This window comes from Cydia fagiglandana, chromosome 4 (assembly GCF_963556715.1).
Source record: "Cydia fagiglandana chromosome 4, ilCydFagi1.1, whole genome shotgun sequence".
In the NCBI taxonomy this organism is placed as follows: Eukaryota; Metazoa; Arthropoda; class Insecta; order Lepidoptera; family Tortricidae; genus Cydia; species Cydia fagiglandana.
In genome coordinates, this window is record NC_085935.1 from 21,018,397 (window position 1) to 21,037,407 (window position 19,011).

Genomic DNA, 19,011 nt, shown 5'->3' on the forward strand with positions numbered 1-19,011 from the left:
AATTTTGACTTAACTTCTAGTGAGATGAATTAGTGAAGTTCAAATTCGAGTAGGTTTCAGTTATCATGCCTGAAAATAAAACGATTGCAGTACTGCATAATGTCGTTATGCACTTCGATCTTCGATAACAATCGCAATTATTATCTCACAATTTGGTAAAAACGCCAGTTTTCCAACCTACATAACTGCATTATGCTTTTGAGCGACATTCGACAGTAAATTTGGCGGTTTAATCGCATGCGCAGCGCTAACGGCATAACGATTACACATAATGATTAATCAGTCGTAACGCATGCGCATAACCGGTGCTCCGAGCATGTTCCGAGTGACATGACATTACCGGTATTGCCCGAAATTAAGTAAGCTCTTATGTACGGGGGAAACAAGTGCAGTAATTGTATCACGTCAATTAAAAGGTCTTATCTTGATTTTACATTCTCGACAGGATTTTCGAGTCAGTTTTTGTTTAATTAAATTCACGTTATTGTGTAATAGGCAGAGCTCGGCAGGGGTGAGCTGTTTTCAGAGTTTGCACAACATGGACATGTCTTTTCATTCGATGGTATATGTGGTGTAATTTAATAACTAAAGAAATTATTTTATTTAGGCTGCCTTTCCGCTACGATCTTTACATCGCCATTAAAATAAATGAATTTTACAGCAAGCTTTTTTAGTAAACCTCTTCAAATAATATGTATATGCATCCAAATGCTACTATTAAATTTTATTTGTACATAAGGCATTGTCATTTTAGTTTAATTATAATTAATAATGTTTTATTTTAATATTTGTTTCTAAAGTGTATCTATATTAATATCTACACTTGACATAAGTGACGTCAAAATGGCTCACCCCTGCCGGGCTCTGGTAATAGGTGCTTTAGACTCACATTCTGTGTAAAAATTCATAATTTATAAAATAAACTGGGTTAAAAATTTCATCGTCCCACTAGACACGAAAAGATGTGAATGAATTAATCCGGGTGAGTGAATGAATCCGGGTGCGTTACAGTACAGTAGGTATAGTAGACAAAATATGTATGTAGGTAACAATCGTACTCTAATCTACAGGGTCTTAATAATTCTCAGTTACATGACCTGTCTATTATAGCGTACAATATAAAAAAAATACCCCTTAGTACAGCGCTTTGTAACTCGATTCTGACTTTAATTTTTAACCAGTTTTTAGGGTTCCGTACCCAAAGGGTAAAACGGGACCCTATTACTAAGACTTCGCTGTCCGTCCGTCCGTCCGTCCGTCCGTCTGTCACCAGGCTGTATCTCACGAACCGTGATAGCTAGACAGTTGAAATTTTCACAGATGATGTATTTCTGTTGCCGCTATAACAACAAATATTAAAAACAGAATAAAATAAAGATTTAAATGGGGCTCCCATACAACAAACGTGATTTTTGACCAAAGTTAAGCAACGTCGAGAGGGGTCAGTACTTGGATGGGTGACCGTTTTTTTTTGCTTTTTTTTGTTTTTTTTTTTCTGGTACGGAACCCTTCGTGCGCGAGTCAGACTCGCACTTGCCCGGTTTTTTTAGTTCAATGTCCTCACCAGACACACGACGTTTTTTGAAAAATAAAATAAGTACTAAGTTATTGAACCTTTGAATAAAAGGACAAGATTGAAAACACCGTGATAAAGTGCATTTCATTGTACTTAGTTTGGAGACCACCCACATTCGGGAGGCTGATTCTGATTTCACATTTTGTTACGGTCTTGATCTCGTTTTGATACCACCTTGAACATAGCTTGAGTTAAAATAAGGAAAGTCTGCAGCGATTTTCATAGCCGACGCAGTGACAATGTTCTTTTAAACGTCAAACTTCTATGAAATAATGACGTATAAATAAATAACATTTTGCACACTCTCAACTCTATCACGCTGATTAGTGCATGCGAAATGTAGAAAGTGGTGTGTTAGACGAACTATCACCAATACGATCGAGGTCGTACCAAAACGAGACCTAACCCATGTCAAATTTCAAAACCAGAATCGGCCCTCGGTTGGAAAGAAAAATATCAGAAGGAATAATATTCTGCATATTTCGTTTCAATTCTTTTGACCAGTCATCCAAATAAAAGGCGGTGTCGGATGATTTGTATATGATGTTTTTATAACACTTCTGTAGGTGGTTATGTTTACAGATGGTTACAATTCCTTTTTTATCGAAAGAGAAAATTGTAATGCGTTATTTTTATTCAAGATGAGAATGATTTCTGATTTTTAACCGACTTCCATTTCATAGAAGGAGGAGGTTCTGTATTCGGTTGTGGCTATTTTTTTTTTTTTTTTTCTATGTACGTTCACCGATTACTCCGACATCCGTAGTCCGATTTGAGTAATTCTTTTTTTGTTTGAAAGGAGCTACCTCCGAGTTGGTCCCATTTTAATTTGGTTCTGTTCTGATGATGGAATCCATGAGGAATTGAGGGAACTCCTCAATTTTTAAAGGCACATGCATGGTGATTTGGGTGTTTTCTTAAGCAACTCGAGCATTTTCTCCCGAAAACCACCACTTTGATGAAGTAGACCTGATGATGATGATTGTTTTGATGATAATGATGATGATTTTTTGAAATGTATGTTCAGCGATTACTCCGGCACCTGTGATCCGATTTGAGTAATTCTTTTTTTGTTTGGAAGGAGTTACCTCCAAGGTGTTTCCAAATTATTTTTGGTTCTGGTCTGATGATGGAATCCATGAGGAATTGAGGGAACTCCTCAGTTTTTAAAGGCACGTGTAAAGTGATTTCGGTGTTCTCTAAAGTAACTCGAGCATTTGCTTCCGAAAACCGCCAATTTGATGTAGTGCAAGTGTAGCCCTACCACGAGTTTGACATTGACATATTCGCTAAGTTAGCGACGCTAACGTCTTTGTAACTTACTTTTTATGCATCTCGCTTGCACTAATATGCCAGTACGAGCGAGATACAAAGAAAGTAAGTTACACACACGCTAGCGAATAAATCAATGTCAAACTCTTGGTAAGCTGGTAAGGCTACTGATCGGGGGTTAGGGTTAGGAGTTAAGGCGTCGGGGGTTAAGGGGTCGGGGAATGGCGGTTGAAGGGCTGCTGGTTCAGGGTCGAGGGGTTCATGGATCAGGGGTTGATGCGCTGTGAGGTAGAGTGATCGGGGGGTTGAGGGATTGGGTCAGTGACGGGGCGGAGGATGGATTTAGTGTAGTGACAGGAATTATAATTTCCCAGACGGACTCGAGAAAATTCCTGATTACATATTTATTAAAGTAGGTACCCGCATTTAATTTTAATCATGATGTTGTTTTTAATTCATGCGTCCTGCTCTTAACAATGCATTAAAACTAAAAATTGAAAAATAAAAACTTTTTACAAAAAAAAGAAAACCGACTTCAAAAAGGATGAAATAAAATATTATCCTTTTTAAGTCTATGCGTTACCAACTGATATGTTTGAAGTCGGTGCCAAGCCAAGTAGTAACAATACCCGTCAAAAATAATCAGCTTTATGACTATAAATCCCATTAGAACTGTACTAATAACTATTATAAATGTGTAAGTAATTCTGTCTGCCTCTTTGTCGCCTTTTCATGGCTAAACAACTGAACCGCTTTAGGTGAAATTTGGCAAGAACGTAAATTCCTTGAATTGTTTTATATTTTGAAATGTAGTCCTCTGAATAAGGAACGGGAAATAACTCAGTCCCAATCCCACGCTTGCGTGCCGACAAACATGGTACGGACTGTGCCAAGAAGGTTTGATCGTGTGTCCTGAGGTGTGTTCTTAGTACAGTCGACGTCAAAGATATGTTTACACTTTTGCACCTTACTCCTTTGTAATAAGACGAAAAGTGTACCTAAACATATTTTTAACGTCGACTGTACCTACAGAAAGTACGTTCATTGTCGTCGTGTAAGGCAATCCAACGTACATCCTTATCGAATCGCACCAAAATCATGGTATGCTTCAAAAGTTGGCTTGGCACCGACTTCAAACATATCAGTTGGTAACGCATAGACTTAAAAAGGATAATATTTTATTTCATCCTTTTTGAAGTCGGTTTTCTTTTTTTTGTAAAAAGTTTTTATAAACGTATCTGTACGTCTTTACATAGTAACAGGTACAGGTAGTACAAGCGCCATCTGATATATCGGAGCGGCCGAGGTGTTCAATAATATCTGAACACGCACTCTAACGCCTTGACAATAGAGGCATGTTCAGATATTTGTGAGCACCTCGGCTGCTCCGATATACTTGATGGCGACTGTACAAGGTATCTACACCAAAACTTTGAGGTGTTTCGACTACCTACTTCTGTAGTAGACGCAAACTGACGACCGGGGTTATTCATACATTTGATATCACTATCTCTCTCACCCTACCTACAAGCACGCGAGCGTAAATGAGAAGGTTTATCTATGATTATAGTGTAGTCAAGTGTACAAAATATGGGTGCATAAAACTTATTCAAAAATAATGTCCCATAGTTCTAAATTCTCTGACCTATATGCTGGACATATTTTGAGTATACTGAGTGCACCCATTTTACACTTGACTGTAAACTGTACTATGTTTGTAAGCCTGTAGGTAACAACAGCTTAAGCATTAACCAACTCCTTAAACAATACAGCAACACGTGCGACCCGCCATTAGCTATGCTAACTCGCCTAATTACACGACACATGACACTTACGGCTATAATAATAAAGGATAATTTCGTGTGTGCACTTGTGCAATACGTCTGGGGCTTTGGCTTTCCTCATTGAGTATGTGAAATAATACCTTTGGTATGTTAATAATTGGCTACCTACTTTAACCGTTTGGGAAGTCATATATCGTTGTATCGTGGTTTAACCTAACCCAGTGGCGTAGCTAGGGGGGGGGGCGGCGGGGGGGGGCCGCCCCGGGTGTCACCCATTCAGGGGTGACACCCGACCGTGAACAACAGTAGTGCCACTAAGCTATTTAACATAAATTACAATTACTCTTTTTAAATATATTTTACAATTTTGATTGATTTTTGGGGTGACACCCACAATTTCCGCACCGGGTGCCACCCATGCTAGCTACGCCGCTGACCTAACCTAATAGATTTTAACATAATGTTATTCTTGATTATAAGTAATAAGTACCTATCAGTATCAGATAAAATCTGCTGAATGTGGATTTAATTTCATGGTAATCATAAATTTTATGTAATGTGATTGGTATATTATATTTTACACTTGTATCTTGCTGAGTGAGGATCCCATTGGCTCTTTCTTAAATTAATTTGTACAGTTTGTAAAAATGTAAAAATTCGGTATGTTCGGTCGGTGGTTTCGGGACGTAGTATGAACTCAATATACACGATATAATCCGTTTCAATGGTTTTATTTCAGATTCGGTAGTTAGAAAGATTTTTCTGTCGAGTCGTGCTTTGGAAAAACTATACCTACGCGGAAAATGTCTTAAAGTAATTAAGCGCCAGTACTCTACACTACACTACAGTGTAGACCCACAGTGCACTTAAGAAGACCATTTTAAGTGAGACGGCTGTAATAATGACTTATAACAACGAAGTAAGAAATTTATATTCGATTTTTTTTAACATACGAGGATGATACAGCTGAATTTTTAATTTTTTTAAGCTTCCAACGAGGCTACAGCTCCCAGAGCCGCTAGTAATTATCATACTGGTATTAGTCCTTTTCGATGGCGTCGAAACAAAACTAAATATTGATGGTCTAATCTAATAGCATGTTATGCGATAATTGCGATATAAACTTGTTACAATTATCTTTATGTATGAAAGATAATGCAGGAAGATTAAGAGAAAGCCGTTAATTAAGACTAATATGTGTTTTATTCGTCGGGTATATCTGTTACAAGTGTTATGTGTAACAAATCTGTATGCATGCATGTAATTTAATACAATTGTATGTTAATTTATGTGTCTGTCTAAGTACTTGTGGGTAGATTATATTGCAAATATTATGTAGACACGATTATGCTGAATCTATTACCAGGCGGCCTAGCACGGTCGCGTTTTTATCCCTTGTCATCATGCCTGTCACGTTCTAACAAGTATGTAAGTGCGAAAGGGACGCGCATAGTGATAGTCGATAAAAATGGAACCGTGCTGCGCCCGCAGCTTTTTAACTCAAATAAAATAAAAGTCATAGTTTTTGAGTTACGATGACAAGAAATTAACTTTAATAAAACTGACACAATAATTAGCAAAGCGTTATTAATTTGTCATATAAACTAAAACGTTAATTTATTAACGAGTTCCTATTACCAAGTTAAATACGTCCGCATACGTTCGAAAAACGGCGGTTTCCTAAAAAAATGGCGGCCGGTTGCGTGCGCACACGCAAGCAAATCCGCGCACGCTGGGAACTGATAAAACAATTGCACACATTCCAATTTAATCAAGGTCAATGACAAACGCGATTAATGTAATCGAAGTATGAAATTGAATTCGTAATTTGTATTTTAATTGAAGTCTGAAATCTATTTATATAAAATAGATGTTGGCAGGCAACGAACAGCCTAAACAGTTTAAAGTAGTAGACTTTTACATGAAGAGAAGAACAATTAGACGGTGGCAGATACCACAGATAAGTACTTTTGAAAGGGAACTGTGAAGATACTCGTATATCCCTATTTTGAAAATTATTCCAGAATGGCAGATACTTTTGGCTCATAAAATCGCCTTTAGTTCGATGTTTATTTTATTTACTTTGTGCATTAAAAACGTTTATATTTATCAACGGTAGCGACCATGTCCGATAACATCTAACGCATAAGTAGAGCTAGAGGTGGACCATAATAACCCTGCATGATATTTTCCATGATAAAATGTGATAATGTCATTATTAATGTCAAAATTCTATGAAAATACGTTTACAATGACAATACCTCACTTGTAAAGTTAGTTTCAAGTAAAGTCGGTGCAACGTAGCTTATGGGAGTTTTCAGAAAATAGTGTAGGTAAGTACCCAATTAGCGTAAGTTGTATGTAGGTATTAGTTAAAGATAGTCGTAAGCCTTGGTAGGTACAAGGAATCCTTGATTGCCGGAAAACTTTAAGAGGGAAACACGGATAATGTTTCCGCGCTATTGACAGCTTCAATGTATCCTGAACCAATTCAAGGATCCTGAATTACAGAATCCATTGATCCTGAATTACAGGAACCGGAAACATTCAACAATTGCTTTGCGTTTTCAGTTTTAAATGCAATAGCATGAAATTATGAACAGGTAATACAAAATCGTTAACCAACCACGCTGTTTCCATACCAAGTGCTACGTCAAATATGGCGCGCTCTTATGGGATAGGTATGTGTCATTGCATTGTTTCTGCCAAGTTGCTGCAACGTGGCCAAAGTTTACAACGATTTTGCTTATTCGGTCAAAAGTAATCTATAGGTACCGTGAAAAACGAAAATCAGAATTGCGCTATCACCCACTCTATCTCAAATATACTGTAAGAGCGATAGAGAGGCATTCGACACACTTCTACTAAGCCTACTAAACGAGGAAAATTTTATCAATTAACCATGACATCCTCAATTAAGGAACGAAGGAAGTCCAAATTGTAACAGAATCACGGATTATATAACGCTTCCCGAGCTTTTCAATTACCTAGTTACGCCTGTACATCTATTCACATTTTGGGGCGTATGTCTTTGATGTAAGGTACAAAATTGTATACATATTTTAAGCATGCTCTGGCGCAGCGGGAAACTGCGCAAGTAATCGCTGTAATTACTACAGTGTATACAAACTATCCCGCACTACACCGTATACACAAGTTTTGCTGACTCACCGGCCAGGTCACTTTCCATTTTGATGGCATGCTAGTTTATGGTTACGAGATGTACAGGCCAATTCGAACGTAGACTGACATCAGAATGACATTTGAATCATGTCATTTAGTTATCATTCGTCTCGTCTCGCCTGCGCCAATATGTACGGAAACGTTCGAGCAAATGCACGGTTACTGAATGACATTAGAGATGTCATTCGGATATTAGTGTACATTCGAATTCGCCTGTCGGAATAGTGAATAGATTCAGGCGTTACTTTGCGGAAATCCATATTTTGGTTTTAATTCGCCTGTTGGAATTCCACTTTGCATCCTATGATAGTTAAATAGATTTTTTAGGTAGGTAGATAACTACCGCTACATTTAGTTGGAGCAATTCAGATAGGTACACAAATCAGAAGCGAAAAGATTCCAAAAAGACAGCGAAAGACTCTCTGATCCACCTATGAAGATATGTAGATTGTATGTAGAGCCTTCATTTATGTAATAGGTATCTATTAGGTACACTATGCTAATCGTAAATGTAAACACCTCAAAACTATAGTCCGTTTTTTTAGCATTAGAAAGAACTTCGCAGAAGTAAGCTTGTGGTTCCAAATCCGGCACTTTTAGCGGTAATAATTTGAAGTAAATTGTCACATAGCGCCAGCTAGTGGTTTAGGTGGAACTTCGTTGTTTTGTTATTTCTGTTAGTGTTAATTTCTTTTTAGAAATATTGAACAGGATTTAATTTAATTATAGTTTAGGTACAAATATAAATATTTGTATTTCACCTTTTTTCTTGATATTGTGTCGTTAGTTAATTAAACCTACATGTTTAAAGGGTAGCACGATATGACTGGCAACGTGCTGTTCGTATTGTAAAGAGCACTAAATTTGAAATGGAAGGAAAATAGAATAAGAAGAAAAGACGGCATTGATTAGTGTCAGAACATAATATTGTTTGTTACAAAAATTAGAATATATTAATATAAAACTCAGCGTGGAAATCCATTGTCGCTGTATATAGTTCCAGAAATAAATATTGATATATATTATTGGATACTGGGGTTTAATAGATCGAGGCAAATGTTGCTGAGGAGAGAGGTGTGTGCCCATGAGCGTGGCAAGCTGATGTAAGAGACGGGTCTTCTCAAGATCGGGACGCCTTTCATGGCCATTGTCACAAGTTCCGACCCAAATCCTATTCTTGACCGCTGCAGACTTTTCTGTAAGTGTTACGATTCGGTTCAGTGTTTAGATGTCTGTCAGCAGTTGTGCACAAGCTAAATCTCATGATATTTATTATATTTTAGATCGTCAGTCTCGTTCGTCTGGCGGAATGCAGAGGAGTTAACTTTGAGGAATTAACATCGTCTGTGGCCGCAGGTATGTGTTGGCCCTTAGGTAGCCCTTAGGTAGCCCTTAGTACGCTCATAGTTTACTTGAAGTCCAATTTTTATTATTGTCGTAGATCGGTAACCTTTTGCTTTTGTCACATTTTTAATGAATAACTTTAATATCATAACCAAGGTTTACTGTGAGCTAATGGACAGTGTTACTTGCCAAATTTAATGCTCAGGTGTAACTTTCGTATTATAATTATCAGAATAAAATTTTATTAAACAACTAGTTTGTTGGTGGTTTATCCTAAGTGTAAGAATACAGATATTATTGAACCAACAGCTCTACCGTTAGCAATCTGACCTAGAAGTTGTAATTTTAGGGTATGTAGGAGAAGAAATAAATAGACTATCAAGTGGATTCTTGTGTTTTCTTTATTTTATACATCCCTAAGTATTATGTAACCAGCCGGGTACATTTTCGTAGGTTTACAGGTTACAAAATTATATGTATTGACCATGCTACATTAGATAATTCAATAATTATTAACAATTAAAGAGCGTGACGAAAACTGCACGCGTGCTTCTGTGGAGTTCTTTCTAATGCTATAAAAAACGAACTATAGTGGTCACTGAAGTTCAATAGGTGGAGTTCGGGTTTATAAATCAATTCATGGTTCCATGAGTCTTATCCGACAGAAAGGATGAAACTTGAAATTACATCACACTCCTATTGGAACTGTGGATGTATTTCCCCTCCAACCACTTTTGTGACCCGATTTTTCATTGCTTTTTTAGAAAAACGTTTTAAATTACAACGAAACTGTCAATAAACAATATTAAGGTAGATCACCTATCCTATATTTTGATAGAAGAAGCCAAAGATATACAGAGATACATCCTCATTCGAAATTGAAACACGGCAGAAAAATGAAGGTGGTGATTTATTACTTTTATCAGAAAAAAATGTGCATAAAAATAAAGCATCATGATGAATGCAAAAACAACAGGTTCGCGCGATCGCATAACTCTCGCTACCAGAGAAAGTGAATGATATATCGACATATTACATTATATTACCTACTTAATATATTAACGGAATCGCAAAAGACGAGTCTGAAAGCTCGATGACGAGTCTAACAATCGCTTTCTCGATTATTTAAACGATGATTATTTAGATGTAAATTAATGACTGATTATGTGTTATGCAACTAATGTAACTTTAGCGTGTTGATTTTATGGTAGGTAAATTTAATATGCTGTCACAAAACTAAATAATTTCATATCAACATTCAGTAAATAAATGTTTTTTTTTTTTAATAATTTCTTAATATGTTTAAGTATTAAACTCTTTGCTCACTGGTAGATAATGCTTTATGGTATGAAGTCCACCTTATGTAGGCACTGTGAGGTTTATTCTTTTGTGCAATAAAGTTTAGAGAAATAAATGTTACCTACAAGCTTTACAGGTAATTAAAACTTTTGATTGAAATTAAATATAATTAGGTAAATAGATATGAGTTTCGTTTTATTTTCTATTGTTGGGGGCCCTGGGTCATATGAACCCACTTCTAAAAGAAAGGTAGGTATTCGTTTTTCTTCATTTTGTCATATCTACTTATCAGATAAAATAACTCAGATTCATACGATTTAAATCCTTAAGTTCCTATTATTTCCATGTAAGTTGAGTAGGTACGACATTTTTAATAAACACTATTTATCTATAATTAACTTTTTAGTTAATTACTGCACAAAATTTATTTAGGTATTATCTTGGTGTAGCTAATTAGGTGTTAATGTTTTTATTGATTTTATTGACACCATCAACCATAACTTCTTCATTCAATATAGTGAAATTAAATTGACATCTTACAACAATAGAAAATCCCATGTATACAATTAGTAGGTACCCTCGGAAAACACGCCTCCTTAAATAGAACAATCAGAATTAAATATTACCTTATATCCATTTTAATGTGGTGAAACGAATCCGTGGAATTGCAACACTGATTAAAAAGTCTAAATTAAAAAAATAAACGTCAAAAAAGCGCGGGAACACGGTACGCGTGGCGGTTAGACGGAGACTGCGAGCGCAGTGCTTTCTCCAGCCTTTATAAGTGCATTTTCAACGTGGGGCGAGTCGATCGAATCGAACTAATTCGGTAAAACACAAATAAAACAGTTAAATCAACAGATGACTTTGATTCGCCTGCGAATCGATTGACGGTTTGAACTTAGAAAACGAAAGTTTTCGCGCCAATTGTGTACGTAGATGATTGGGCGAAAAACGTTATTACGAGGCATTACGACTGTTAGGCCCACTTGCACCATTCCACTAACCCGGGGTTAATCGGTTAAACCTGACACTGGGTTGACGGTTAAACCGCTTAACCCCGGGTTAGTGGGATGGTGCAAGTGGGCCTTAATAATTTTCAATAAGTATTTACTTTACCTGCTTCACTTTGCTATTAGCCATTTGTGTACCAAATTTTTATCAACCCATAATTTTGTGATCTTTTGTGCAAATGATGGCCCTGGATAGAGCTCTTCCGAAGGTTGTGATAACGGATGTTCAAACCTCATCCTCATCTTACCGATTTTCCGGTTGCAACTTGAAGAAAGACCTAATCTGTCAGTGTTTTTACGACGTAGCATTTAACCTTCCAACCCATATGGAAAAGGGCCTTCACCCTTTCCCACAAGCATTTGAGTCCCTCTATTCAAGTCATCCGCCACTGATTTAGTCCGATTTCCTCTATAGGTTTTCCTTTACCGAAAAGCAACTGGAAAATATCAATTGGCATTTGACCTATTTCAAGATTACCTACCAGTGTTTCCACTGTAGGAAGCCTATTTAAAACGTTATGAAACAACATTACTTCTAATACCCTATCATTATGTATGTAGGTATTACATAAAGTATTACCTACAGAAGTGTAGGAACGAGACTCAAAAAATGCATACTTAGGTACCTACAATATTCTCATTTAAAAATTTTCAATTTTTGTTTTACGGTTGTTTAAACGTGGAAACAAAAACGGATATTTATGTATACATATTAGGTACTTATACTATACTTAACTCTATCTAGAAGCAACTTCTGTAAATTAGCCCTAAGCATAACTCAGTGACGAGGAAAGCCTACCAGAGGGCCTACCGCGAACCACGTTCGACGTGTTGCCTCCCTGTCACACTTATTTACAAGTGCGATAGAGAGGCAACATGTCGAACGTGGTTCGCGGTAGGCCATCTGAGTGCCTACCGCGAACCACGTTCGAAGTGTTGTATCTTTGTCACACTTGTAAATTTGTACGTAAGTGTGACAGGGAGGCAACACGTCGAACGTGGTTCGCGGTAGGCTCCCAGGGCCCAGTTTTATAAAGTTACAAGTTACAGGTTACAAGAGTACAGGCTACAGGCACCTGTAATGCACTGTGAACGGCTACAGGTGTTTTATAAATACACATAAATAATTACAGTTGTAAAGAACCACGGTCAATCTCGATTACATGTGAAATCTACAGGTGTGAAGGACATCACTATTTAAAAAAAATACGTGTGTCATAGATACTCGGTTCTCTACTAAATTATGTTTTTGTTTGCTGTAAAATATTAATTACTGGAAAAATGGCCAGAAATGAAGGAAAAATCGAGTGGTTGAGAGCGGCGTTCCATGCCAAGGATATACTTTTTGGGCCGTTTTCAGATTCAGATTAAGTTAGATTTAATGAAATATTTACGTAATAAGTAAATAACATGTAAATAAGTACTCTTTCACATTCTTACATTAAAATGTATCGTTTCGGTAGCGGCTCAAAGATAAATAGATAAATACGGTGTGTATCGAAAATTATGAATAGTACACTTTACCATAATGTGAATGCACTATACTTAAATAAAGAGACGAATGCTAATAAATCAACGACAAATATCGGCAATAATCCTTTTCCATTTCCTAATAGATAAAATAAAACGAATCGTCAATAAAATCAATATCAAACATATTGTCACTTTATTTCCTATTTACTATATATTTCAGATACATTAACAAAAACTGATAAGGTCAGTGCATGGAAAAGTATGCATGCCCTGGCACAATCGTTGGCGTTGGTGCTTAACAATAAAGAGTAAAGTTTAAAATCTCTCAGAAAACGAGTCTACAAGTAACTGCTGTTGTGCTGTTACAGGACTCAAGACGTATGTAAGTTTTTGTTACAAGTGTACTAATCTACACTTGTAATTTACAATATTTTTATAAAACGCTTGTTCGATTATGAGTTTAAAACTATAAAACTCCCGTATTTTCGTCTATGGTTGAGCTACAGGCACTTGTACCTGTAACCTGTAAAATTGTAACACAGTACTTTTATAAAACGCAAATTGTAAAAAACGGAGCAAGTGTTGCCAGTAAACGCCTGTAAACTTGTAACTTGTAACTTTATAAAACTGGGCCCTGGTTACACATCGGTCGCATACCGTGCTTGCCGAGTCCTGAGTCGCCGAATATGGTAAATGGTTATCTATGTTAGTAGCCCAGTATTGGCATTGTATAACACGTAAGTTCTTGCAGATAGGTACAGGTAATTAGTACAATTACTGCTTTTAAAAAGTTTATACATATATTATATCGAAATGACTTAATCCATAAGTCCAAAGTTAATGACTCGAGTGAACAAAGTTACGTATAGGTAGTGTAGGTATACCTAATATTTAATAAGATAATTTATTTTTACGTAGAATTAATTTTCTTGTTTTGAAACTCCCTGAAGATATTACATATTCCTGTGGATATATGGATATAGTTCTACTTAAATGGGCGCCTGCTCGCTGATCACCTGACAATGCACAGATGGTGGTTTTTTAATGTTATGGCACAAGAACGAATATCCTTCTTTCCTCCGGATGGTTGCTTCTTAAAAACCTCCAAAAAGCTCTAGTGCCCTGCCCCACAATAGACCTGTCTAATAAGTCTTGCTGTCATCAAAATTTTATTAGACTACCATCGGTATTTCCTAAATTCTTTTGATTCTTCAACTGGTAAATGTTAACACTGACCTTTATTCTTGTCACCTCTACTATGGTTACGTGCCTTAATTGTTCCTAAAAATTTTTAGCTTCTCGTCAGACCACAGACCAGGGTGGGGCAAGTTGCCCCACTTGCCCCACTGTGCGTACGCCTATGGACCAACACTGTCTCAAATACGTCCTAAACCAGAAAACCAGACAATCGAATTATACGACAAATTACAATGCTTCCAAGTTTCAAAGAAAATTAGCTAATATTTGCTCAACTTTTCGAGTCTTTTAACACTAAGTCAGGCACTTAGGTAACCTGCGCACAATACCTCGAATTGATACCATGACGGTGCGCGTATAAGGCAATTGATCGGCCAATTTATTTGATCAAAAAGCAATTTCAACTTACTATATTTGGATAAATATTTTATAAAAGAACGGTTTACGCCTGTTGCTTTGATGGAATCAATGGAAAAAATTGTATCAATTGTACCATTGTGATGTTTTTAATTTGAATATCTTATTACATAACAAGTGTAACTAATAATGAAAATAATTGACAACTTTCATAGCAACCGGAAGGAAGGAGAGTTAACAAATATAAAGAAACACTCTAATGAAATCTCCCTACTTATATAGGTACTCACAATCGGTTAAAGGATAAAGTTTATTCCAGAATTAATTATTGCATATATATAAATAGATTGTGTCTGAGGGGCTACCGCGAAAACCGAAATTCGCAAATTGCGGGGATCTTTCTCTTTTACTCCAATGAAGGCGTAATAAGAGTGACAGAGAAAAATGCCCGCAATTCGCGAACTTCGACTTTCGCGATTATAAAGTTCGTTTTTTTTAGCATTAGAAATAAGGTAAACAATTTTGATGTGTCTTTTAATTGAAAAACACATTTTAAAAATAAGTTACGGCAAATATGTAACAATTATGAATCTAATACGATCATTTTTATTCTTCTGCTTTCATAAGTAATAGTTATTGATATTAAAAAGCGTTTTTCAATTAAACGACATGTCATGATCGCTTACCTTCTTCCAAGTTCTTTCTAATGCTAAAAAAACAAACCCTGGTTACGTATTGTCGACAGTTCTCACATAGGTATACACTGTATATTTGTGTCCCACTTAAAGTACAAATTGGACAGCAATCACCGTCTCACTTAAAAAGTGGTCTCAGTTAAATAGGCGGTCATTTAGCTCTATATATAGTTGACTGTAGATATTCAAACATTTAACTCGTCGGACAAACTCAAAATTAAACCTTAATACCTCTATTCCTAGAAAGCTAGGTCTAATATCAATTGGCAACGATGCACTATCGCAATACGAACATTTCAGCCTCCATTAAGGCGAAATGAATCACCCACGAACAATGACGAGAATGCAGACTACCCACAAGGGCGTCCGGTCTAGCCGTGCGAGGTCCTTGATTGTGTTAGTTAACGCGACTGATTACATTAACGACCTTGACGCCCTTGACCACACTAAACGTCATCCACATGGACCATCTTGAAAATAAGTACGGGATAAAAACAACACATTTAGAGAGGAAAATTCCAGCAAATTAGTTACTACTGCTAATATAGGTGCATATTAACCAGCTATCATGAGAAACAATTTAAAACTTGCTCTAAAATTATCTTGTCTCTAAAGGATTAGTAAATTGTAATTTTTCACACACTTACTTCCTGCGTACCGTATTTCTGTAAGCTTGCCGGGATTGGCTCAATGATGAGGATCAGGTTTTTGGAAACTTCAATTTTTAGGTGGTAGTGGGCTGTAGCCACGTGAAACGACCGAAAAACTCTTATGGACTGCGCTTAAGCTTTCAAGCTTACGTAAACTAAATAGGTAGGCACTTTGGCGATAAGAAGAGAGAAAAAATAAAAATGGTGATGTTATCAAGTCAAGCGGAAATTAAAAAAGAACGATTAGTTAAGATTCAAGGCTAAGTTGTTCCGGTAGAAAAGCCATACGACCAAATACATTTTTGTTGCTATTGTGATCTTACAGGCGTTCAAATAAGTATGTTTTGTTGGCCACATTTCGTGTGGTGTTTCTACTGCATCGAGCAACATCGGGAAGGGAGACGGCGGACGACTGCGTGCACGTTTCCCCTCGCAAAAAATGGCAGAATTATTTATACGATAAGATATCGCTTTGGGCTTAAGATATCCCTTTCGACATGCAGGAAGCCGGTGTTGCTCGAAGTTCTACTGTGACCGTGCATTTCCAAGTAAGATCAAGCCGAGGGTGCTTGAGCTTATTAACACACGAATATATGCATCTCAACTGGCTTGACCCTACATTAAAACGTGGCCGAAGCTGTTGCTAGCGTGGACACTGAGGGCCTTCGGTTTCCGATGGTGATTTTCGATGTAGGCCCTCTGAAGACGATAACGTAAAGCCCGATTCACATTTTAGTTAAATTTCGGTGAGTCTGCGAGCTAGATGGTGAAATGATATCGCTATAATGCTTGCTGCCTCTAACCGACAACCGTCTCATCAACCACCTCGTAGAGTTGACCCAGCATATAAATTCAGCTTTAATTCCGTGTCTTTCTGGCTGTCATAAAGGAAAGCTACTCAGAAAACGAATGTAATAAAAAAACGTTGTTGCGTTTGTTTGATACGTTTCATTTTGTGAAGCCAACACAAAAGTAAAGTCAACAAAAAAATATACAACAGTAAAATTATGTACAAAAGGAACTTACTAACTGTTCGCTGCGGAGCCATAGGAGATACCATGTCTTCTTACTTCAGGCTTCTGATGATTGCCGCATCCTCTCTATTTCGTAAAGGCATGAGCAACAAGGACAAAAGTAGAGACGGAAAAATCTAGCGATTCTGCACTTTTTCGGTCTATTCACGAAATAAGCGCTGTCCCTTGAGCTGAGAGCTTCAGAAGAGAGGTACTTCTTTTTCATAAAAGAAAGTGCTTCTTGCGTAACAGTGCGGAAAACTGTTATTTCTTCATTTGTTTCTTTTTCATCGAAGGAGACTTTAGCTTCAGCATTCTTCTCTTCCCAAGAAGTTAGGGGCACTAAGTACTCTTCCAAGACGCTGTGCTTTGAAGGAGTTTGAGATTGAAGTATCAGTGTTGCCAAGTTAACCATTGAGGAGCTATCTGGTTGATGGAGACCATCCCCTGTTACTATATTAGACACATTCCTCTTCAAATTGGTCGCGTCCATGAGCTTCATCCTCAGTACAGTTATGTCGGAATCACTAGGCCAAGACACTACATCAGGCACCTGCCCCTTTTGACGAGTAGCCTTTTTGAATTGCTTCTTACTGCTACTTTTAGACTTCGTATCTGACAGCCCAGTTTCTAAACTCTTCGCTACATTTGCAGATACCGTGCTCTCTGATTCTGATGGTAAAGCAAATGCCACTTGCCGAGGATTGTAACTTCCTTTAGCTTTCTGCAAGTCTATGACATCTTCGATTTTTCTAATATTTTGATCTTGAGGTTCTATTTCTATTTCCATTTCCATATTAAAAATGAAATGAACAGCTTTGAACAATTTTACAAGGATTTATAGGTGGATATTTTTAATTTTTACAGTCAAATTTTGCTAGGTGGCTGACGTTTGTACTTCGCGCTGTCATTCTGCATGACGGATATCCGCGTAGTGATAAGCCCTCTCCACACTCGTGCGCGAGTGTGGAGCACAAGTGGAACAGCAGAAATGAACACGAAAAAAACCGGCCAAGTGCGAGTCGGACTCGCGTTAAAACTGCACGCTCGCTTCTGTAGAGTTCTTTCTAATGCCAAAAAAAACGAACTATAGGGTTCCGTACATAAGTCCGACTCACGCTTGACTGCACATTTTATAATAGGTTTTTCCTGTCATCTCCGTTGGTTATATCCTCTAAGTCTATAGGAAAAGAACTATTTTGTGTATTTTTTTCCAAATTTTAGACCCAGTAGTTTCGGAGATAAATGGGGGGGAATGGTCATTTTTTGGATAAGTATTTTCTTAAATAACTTCGAATTCGAACCTATGTATTTTAAAAAATTATAAAAAAACATGTTCATCTTTGGGTCATTAATTTACATATGTGTACCAAATTTCAACTTAGTTGGTCCAGTTAGTTTCCGAGAAAATAGGCTGTGACAGACGGACAGACAGACAGACGCACGAGTGATCCTATAAGGGTTCCGCTTTTTTCCTTTTGAGGTACGGAACCCTAAAAAGTAGTCGGTCAAGCTATTTCCATCAGTAGAAGCGGCAAATTAAAATAAATGTAGATGCGTCCCATAGAAAAATTTAATTTCGTGCCTTTTTCTTCTACTGACAAAGTTGTTTAACTATACTGGGTCAAGCAAATCTTGTCAGTAGCAAACGGCGGCAAATTTTAAAAATCCCGGGTTAGCAACACTGTGTTCGAATAATTCGAAAATCGCGTGTCATCTGTGTTTTATCTGTGGAATGTGGATCGCGAATGACAGCCATCATCTTTGTTTACAATCTGAATCGATTCTATTTAAAGAGATATTTCTGCTGTATCACCATTAAATACCAATATGTTAAATAAGATTGTGCTTAATCAAAGCTAAGGTGCAGCCTACAGTGCCAACTGAGAAATCTAATAAAATATTAAAATCCAGTAGGACATCTACCTGCTGAAGCAATGATTTTATTCATTACATTCTTGTTTAACGGCATAGTCCACTTCTTATTTTGATTTTGAGATTTTCAAATTAGTTAATGATTTTTATCAACGTCACACACCGCTTTTAAATTGTCCGTCCATACCATTTAATAACAATTTCAAACATTTTCAATTATAGAGAATCAGCGAATGACAATTTGAATTGACGTACTTACGTAACAGAGCGCGCTCAGCGG

At 37.0% G+C, this 19,011-nt stretch overlaps 2 protein-coding genes across 3 annotated transcripts in view; both read right to left on the reverse strand.

The window, feature by feature from the left end:
* LOC134664050 (putative uncharacterized protein DDB_G0271606) overlaps window positions 1–11,231 on the reverse strand; it is a 43,715-nt gene extending 32,484 nt beyond the window's left edge. For both annotated transcript variants that reach the window (XM_063520621.1, XM_063520620.1), the window contains exon 1: window positions 11,085–11,231. In XM_063520621.1, the coding sequence (XP_063376691.1) occupies window positions 11,085–11,095 (11 nt within the window). In that variant the 5' untranslated portion in view covers window positions 11,096–11,231. The remainder of the gene's footprint in view (window positions 1–11,084) is intronic.
* Window positions 11,232–16,774: 5,543 nt separating this feature from the next.
* LOC134664194 (uncharacterized) lies at window positions 16,775–17,752 on the reverse strand. Its single transcript, XM_063520782.1, has one exon. It carries the CDS (start codon window positions 17,650–17,652, stop codon window positions 16,915–16,917), a length of 738 nt encoding a protein of 245 aa, XP_063376852.1. The 5' UTR covers window positions 17,653–17,752; the 3' UTR covers window positions 16,775–16,914.
* Window positions 17,753–19,011: the final 1,259 nt, after the last annotated feature.

Excerpts from the sequence above, each read along its gene's own strand:
- LOC134664194 (XM_063520782.1), bottom strand. The coding sequence starts at position 17,652 with ATGGAAATGGAAATAGAAATAGAACCTCAAGATCAAAATATTAGAAAA.